General features: G+C 30.3%; 2 protein-coding genes across 6 annotated transcripts in view; one reads left to right on the top strand and one right to left on the bottom strand.

Moving 5' to 3' along the window:
• Window positions 1-2,200, bottom strand: part of LOC108578155 (ras-related protein Rab-5C) — a 6,774-nt gene extending 4,574 nt beyond the window's left edge. The window contains exons 1-2 of one of the 5 annotated variants that reach the window (XM_017941432.1): window positions 1,998-2,200; window positions 1,559-1,925 (exon numbers count right to left, since the gene is read on the bottom strand). The gene's annotated coding sequence lies outside the window, so the exon portion shown is untranslated. Of the gene's footprint in view, window positions 1-351; window positions 471-712; window positions 841-1,558; window positions 1,926-1,997 lie in introns of those variants that run through there. The other 4 variants (XM_017941434.1, XM_017941435.1, XM_017941437.1 and 1 more) reach the window with 4 other exon arrangements.
• A 1,008-nt stretch (window positions 2,201-3,208) lies between these two features.
• LOC108578167 lies at window positions 3,209-6,764 on the top strand. Its single transcript, XM_017941449.1, has 10 exons — window positions 3,209-3,310; window positions 3,448-3,669; window positions 3,938-4,434; window positions 4,513-4,687; window positions 4,762-5,097; window positions 5,174-5,379; window positions 5,582-5,828; window positions 5,919-6,149; window positions 6,224-6,475; window positions 6,537-6,764. Exons 1-10 carry the CDS (start codon window positions 3,209-3,211, stop codon window positions 6,762-6,764), a joined length of 2,496 nt encoding a protein of 831 aa, XP_017796938.1.
• Window positions 6,765-7,462: the final 698 nt, after the last annotated feature.

Raw genomic sequence — 7,462 nt, forward strand, 5'->3', positions numbered from 1 at the left:
ATTACATCAAGCTTCAATCAGTTGGGAGAAAAGGACTGATAAGGATTATAAAAGGTTAACACCCTGTTAAAACGCATTACGTATAGACTCATAAAAAAAAAAAGAGACATAAAAGCAAAATAAAAAAGCTGTACATACAAATTTTTGCAGTGCAAATAAACGAAAAATGAGCTTTGATTGTATTGTTAAAGTATTTGAAACATACAAAATCTCAATACATTTAAATAGAAAAAACGGATATTGCGATTACTTTCCATGAGTAACTTACGAACGAAAGACACAGTAGCTAAAACCAGCGAAAAACAATAACGTATGCAATTTAACCCATTGAAACGAGGTTCTGTTAATTACATTATCCAATTAGTTCGTGGAGTAAGTCTTGACGAATTAAACAGTCCAGTGTTGCTTCGCGATAAGGTTACAACTGATAAAACTAAACAGACTCTAAATGATAATGTGCAGCCTATTTCAATGACTAATGAACAACAGTGAAAATCGGTAACACGATGACTAAACGCAGCAACTTCACGGTAATCACGAGATTCGCGTAACTCGCGGCGACGAAAAGGAAACAGGTCCGCATCACGCGAGCCTATCTGGGTACTAGCTGACAGGAAAAAAACGTTCGTAAGAGAGAAAACAAATCAAATGAAAAAACGCACACTAGACGCACGAACTTATAACAAAATGAAGCTGTATCAAAGTTTCATACCTGCAAACTCACCCCAAACTTATCTACGTAACCAAACCCTTATAACCTTCGGCTAAATGGCATTATCGAAAAATCACGAGAAACCGTTAAAGCGGTGCATAGGGACTGCGAAAGAAAGAAACCGATAAAGACAGATAGTGTTCTGTGTACGCGCGCGCGAATTCTCTCTCTCTTATACACATACATATATATGCATATATATATATACGTGCTTACTCATAGTCTTTCTCTCTTACACATACTAATACTGTATCTTCTTTTCTTTCATTTGCTTATTCGCTTAATCTACACTTCGCTCGTCCACTTAGTGATACTCTGTCTTTCTCTCTCATACATTTATTCATTTGCTCTCTCTCTTTCTCTCTCTCTCTCTCTCTCGCGCGAACTCGTTCATTCATGTTCTTTCTTTCCCTTTCTCATTGTCTCTTTCTCTCGAAATAGCAAAAGGAGAATAAGAGAGGCAAATAAAGGGTGTAAGCAGTGCGCCAAGTAGTTACAGCTCTAACTATTTGTCACCGCCCGTGAAACATCAGCAAGATCTGAAATATTGGAAATCTTATCGACTGATTGAACAGCAAAAAAGGAATCTAAAGGAATCGCATGTCCTAGAATACACAAGATATTATCAACGTCCGTGCAATATGATACACGTTGAAAGACGAATAATGTAGACACAGCATTAAACACATTCTACATCTGTCGTAAATAACACTGTTCATGAACATAATTCTCTTACCTACAACGGATTATTAAAAAACAAAAAAAAAAACATTAAAAATGCGTTTCAGCGGTAGGAAGGAAAGGGACACCTGGCAAGATTGGAAACTCGAATTTTCAATGCTTAACCTGCTGTGTGAGGAAGTTCGCCGTCGAATAAGAATGCGGCACTAGCTCTTTAGACGGTCGATGGGTGCACAACACCACGCGACGATGATTAATGTCAATTCACTGCCGTGCGTCAGATACGATCACTTGTCTTCAGTAAATCGGCCCACTAACCGAGCATAGATCGTGTAATCTATATAGAATGTGTACATTTATGACAGCTCTGGTTGATACACACAAGCAGATACACGACTCTACGAAGCTTGTTGATTTTTTCACACTCCCCTTTTTTCGTTCGAAGAATATACTTTCGCCACTTTTCGCGAAACAATAACTATTCAGAATGGCACTTTTCCGATATGGCGGACGGTATCGATGTCTCTCTAACCTAATGCAATCAAATTTCGAATTGAAGTTAATCTCACTAAAATAAATTAAGATTGAGGTCCGAATCACGCACCCGGTATACACAGTGCTGCGACACTTTCATTTACGACGTCAAATTCGAATACCACAATCACGCAAAAGTTTACCACTGATCAATCAGTAGGTCAGTCAATTACCAGCTATCGTGCGTGAAATTATGAAGAAACGACGAACAGACTTCAATCTCGTAAGATCCCTCAAGAGTACTTTTCTTCAATGTCGTTTTCTTTTTCCTGGAATCGGAAATGGCGCATTTCAATGAACACGACCAGAGAATGGCGCCACTGCCGGCCAATAACATTATTTTGACTTTGTATAATGTATGTATATATACATATATATACTCTATATACCTTTTAATTTGATCACAATAAGCCTTAATATCTAAATTTTATAATCTTTTAACGCATTTTAGAATTTGTATTTTGAACTTTATCGTTATAATATTTAAAATGTTAAATTATGCCATTAAATTTTCTTCATAAAATTGAAGGAAGAAGCTTATTACTTAAGATTTAACAAAAAAAATTAAATATTTTATGAAGAACATCTAGTATGTTTTGTAATATAATATTTTTTGAACCAATCAAAGAAAATGATACACAATTCTTAAAGAAGATTCTAGTAATTTTTCAATATGTAACACGTTATCATATTTTTATATTTTACAATTATTCACTATAATATAAGCTTAATATAAATCATTACTAAGTTAAATATATATTTGTTTATGGTAATCAGTATTAACGAGTTTAAAATAATGATAAGGGCATACAAAACGATATAATTAAAAATGACACTAAGTACAACTAATTATTAAATATACATACAATAGGAATATTACAAAAATAATTTAGTAATTTTATATACAACTATTAGCTGTACTGATTCTCCTTGTTTTTATTGGATAATTTTAAATGTAAAATTTAGAAATGGCCGCCAAATATCGGTTTTTCGCGAAGTAGCATTTTTTATTTTCAACTTTGTGAATCTGTTTATACACAAAAAAATATCAGTTGTGTTTAATATCTCCGAAATGTACAATTAAGAATAATTTATATTGCACAAGTATGCATGATCATATTATACTATTTTACGGAAAGTTTCATTGAAATAGCAATATTTCTTGATCATAGTCTTTGCAATTTACAAATATAAATTTGTTGTATTTGTGAGTTTTAATATCAACAGGTTTTGTGACACATCGAATTTTTGTAATTCCTTAAAAGCTGTCAATTAAAGACAATGGATAAATATCAGCATATAAGAACATTCATATCGGCAGTTTTGGAATATATTAAACATCCGAGTGAAACAACAGCTTCAGTTTTACAACGAAATCTTGGGGTAAATAATTATATTATTCTAGTATTTTAAGTAACGCGAAAACATAAATAAATTTTATTTTTATAAAGTAACAGTTGTAATTAAAAATACTACTCTATATATGTAGAATGCTTTTTAATAACAAATTTTTTTGAAAGGTGATAAGCGTATCATTAGATTTGAGCATATTTGACCCTGGAACTAGCATAGCAGCAGAATTCTATGTTAGTCTGCATGAGCTTATGAATTCTTTAGCTTCTAGAACTACTTTGATTTGGAGTACTGTTGATGTCTTACAAAATGCTTGTCGTAATGCTGCTGCTAGACAAGCTCTTATTCATACATATAAATTTGCTCCCATATTGGCAAGATTATTGGAGGTATATATTTGAGTTTATATTTCTTAATGGTATAGAGGTATATATTTATTTACACATTATAGAGGTATATATTTGAGTTTACATTTCCTTTATAAAGATTTTAAATCCAATATCTGAAAATCTTAAATTGTATTTTTAGTATGACAAATAAGCTTCTGAAAATACTAAACAAATTAAATTTGTTGAGGAATACAAAGATATTTTAAATGTGTATTTTAATACCTTTGTTAAGATTTGCATGTCATATGTTTGCATATAAATTTTATAGGCAAATTTAACAAGTGAAAAGAGAATACGAGTATTAAAACTACTTCAAGAATTGACATATGGCATAAAAATTTCTTGGCAAGAAGCTCATTTACCTTATTTAGTATCAACATTAACACAATGGGTAACACAGTCCAAAGAAGAAAACATTATTGCACTTTCTTTAGGTGTATTAGTAAATCTTTGTTATAAAAATCTTCCTGCAGTATACACACTAATGAGGACAATTGATACAAAAGCATTTATACGAACATTATTAAAACTGCAACATTGCAGTGTTAATACCAGTGTACAGTGCTGTAAACTTCTAATTATATTAGAACATACCAATACAAATATTTCAGAAAAATATATTTTGGACTTTGCTGCTGTCACATTTAGCAGTCTTATTACTGCCATGAAACAAAGAGATGTTTTGTTGCTAAGACACATTATAGATTTCTTTGATGATGTTGGGCAAAAGGAACATTCTCATTCTGTATTACTTTCATACTCATAGTGAGTTATTTCATACCTTATCATTTTATCACTATAGCATCCAATATAAAATATTTTATTTCTTATTGTGTTAATTAGCTACCATAGAGATGTACAAAATGTATTACAAACATTGGAAGATAATGCAGATCCAGAATGTGTTGCTCTTATGATGGAATTTTTGTCATCATTAATAAAGCTGAAATTGTCAGCTTTAGTACCTTTATATGCTTTATGTGTAAAAACTGCCATGACCTGGGTACCTGTAGAACAGGTATATATACGTACGTATATATCCCAATTTTATGTAAAAGTGATTTAACAAACCAATAATTCTCTTTAAACTAGGTATGTTCCAAAGCATTAGCTTTGATAAGAGTTACAGTAATTGATGCAAGACGTACTAAAATATCGTCCGAAGTGCTGGCAGAATTAGATGCTTCAGTGTTAATGCTCATAATAAATTCAGAAAATGATGAAGTTCAAGAAAAGTGTGAATTAACTTTAGAAACAGAAACGAAATTAGCAGAATTGATGCAGTTATTTCAAGAAATGGTTAAAACTTCTACACTTAGAACAAAAATAATGCAATCCTTGAATGAACAAACGATATGTAAATTATTAAGTCCAATGTTGGATTCTGAAACATGTGCATCTAGTGATTGGCCAGGGAATTTTATTCAAGTATTTAATTTCTGATTTTTAAAATGTAATAATTATAATCTTTTAATGGACATAATTTCACTTTTAATTTTTTTAGAATCCTACTACAAATCTATGTATTCATGCATTGGCTTTGATTGCTGACTTAGCAGCTCATAATTCTCATTGGTTAACATTATATTCTGAGTTACTTCGAAAGAAACCAATTCAAATGACAATGGCACATGCATTATTGACTGGGGATGCAGATGTTAAACAAAAAGTTCTGCAGTTAACATCCACTGTGGGATTTCCCCAAGAATGGTAAAATTCATATTAATACATTTTAATTATTTTATAAAGTACAAAGATTTTAATAAATATTTTCACTTTAATACAAAATTATTGTATCTTCACTACTAAAATTAAATACTTCAGAAACAAATTATTTTAATTTTTATTAATGACAACTCTAGACAAATTCACTATCACACGCAAATTGTATCCCATGTTTTTGTGTGACAAGTGTTTCCGCGGTGGCGTTTTGTATGAAGCAATGGGAACCTCTGATATTGGTACAAAGTACTTCTGGTGTGGTAACAACTATTGGAAGTAAAATATCCTTGAATTCAAACAACGAAATGGCTCCACTTTTCTCTTTCGCGCAAGAAGAACGACTTGATGCATTTCTAGCAACATTAAAAAGAGCTTATGAGTCAAATCAAAGTGGTGACATTACAACATCAGCAGTGATGGAATTGTACGAATATAAAGTATGTGTTTCTTGTATAATGCATTTTATCATAAATAAGAAAATATGCATGTACAAAATCTTAATGTACTAAATTTTTTCAATATAAAAGTTAGCAGCCATGAGACATGCAGAGAGGGCTATGCAATCCAGTTTAGAAGCAGCAAATAATCATGGAACCAGTTTACAACATAGGTTGGCACAAGTAGTGGCTGAATCAAGTCGTTTACATCAACTGTTGTTTGACACACAACAATGCTTAGAAGGAGTAAAATCTACATTAACAGTAAAGCTTGCTGAAGCAGAAGAACAAAGTAAAAAAGCAGTTGCAATTAAGAAACAGGTTGATACTTTTTATAATGATTCTGTAAAATAAAAATTAAGATGAAAATTAAAATATAAAAATTACATTCGTAGGAAATTGAAGGTCTGAAGAAAATAGTAACAGAAAAGTCTACTGATATTAACCATTTAAATGGAATGCTTATACAACATAAGCACGAATTAGAAAGTAATAGTAATAGGATCGAAACGTTAACTAGAAAAATAAAAGAATTGGAAGTTGAATGTGTGAATGCAGACTTAAAAACCACAGAAATGGTTAATAAAAACCATGAGCTGAGTAAACTACTTCACAAAATGCAGGATCAGTTACATAAAAAAGATCAGGTATGTTTATACAGATTAAATTTTATGCTAGATTTGCTAATATATATTCCATGTTAAATAGGTAATAGAATTAAAAACTGCAGAAATTCAATCTCATCAAAAAGATATTTCTGCACTTAAACAAGAAACTCAACAGTTATCACAATTAGCGCACACATATGAAAAGAATATTGCAGAAAAAGAGGAAACACTTAAGAAAATGAGAGCAGATTTGATAGATTTAAGTCGTATGCGAGATATGATTTTCGATCTTACTGCTAAGAAAAAGGAAGACTTAAACACGAGCTAATGTTACACTTTTGTGATAAAACACAATTTAAAATTATCAAAACAATTTGATTATTATTTTAATGTAATTTTACATTTCTGCGAGTAACCCACAAAATATAAGATACTATTAATTTTCTTTTAGTATGAACAATTTTAACTCAAGTTACTCTTGCTTGCAATTTATGTTTTTCTGTTTTGACATAAAAATAGTACAAAGAACTAAATATACAAAAATCTGCATTTGTATAAAATAATTATTTCTCTTTTTTTATTGTAATGTATTTTGTATACGTACATTCTCGTATACATGTATATATTGTTCATTTCTCTCCTTCAATCAAGTACTTCTCATTTAAATATCTTACATGCCTCATTGATATGCTATTAAATGATTTCCATAATTAATTTATAATTCGAAAGGAGTTTTTTTAATTATAATACTAATACAATTAATTTCATTTATGTGCATCAAAATTTTTATTAATAGTAGTAAATTGAGTTCACTGAAAAATTATTTTAAAAAATTAGTAAAACATTTATTGTTACAAAATAAAATCGTTGGTAAGTAGCAGGTTTTGTATTTTAACACATTTATGTCTTAGAAATAATAGTAAAAAATAACAAATCTTTTTTGTTTTAAATAATGTTGTATCATGCAAATTCTATGCATTAATCATTTTTTTTCAATAATACATATAAATAAATAGTATATTTACT

This window comes from Habropoda laboriosa, unplaced genomic scaffold (assembly GCF_001263275.1).
Source record: "Habropoda laboriosa isolate 0110345459 unplaced genomic scaffold, ASM126327v1 scaffold1329, whole genome shotgun sequence".
NCBI lineage: Eukaryota > Metazoa > Arthropoda > Insecta > Hymenoptera > Apidae > Habropoda > Habropoda laboriosa.

What these genes read in the sequence shown, in the direction of transcription:
- LOC108578167 (XM_017941449.1), top strand. Translation starts at nt 3,209, where the DNA reads ATGGATAAATATCAGCATATAAGAACATTCATATCGGCAGTTTTGGAA. An exon ending in GTATTACTTTCATACTCATA is followed by an intron (nt 4,435 to 4,512) that starts GTGAGTTATTTC and finishes TGTGTTAATTAG; the next exon opens with CTACCATAGAGATGTACAAA. An exon ending in GGCCAGGGAATTTTATTCAA is followed by an intron (nt 5,098 to 5,173) that starts GTATTTAATTTC and finishes TAATTTTTTTAG; the next exon opens with AATCCTACTACAAATCTATG.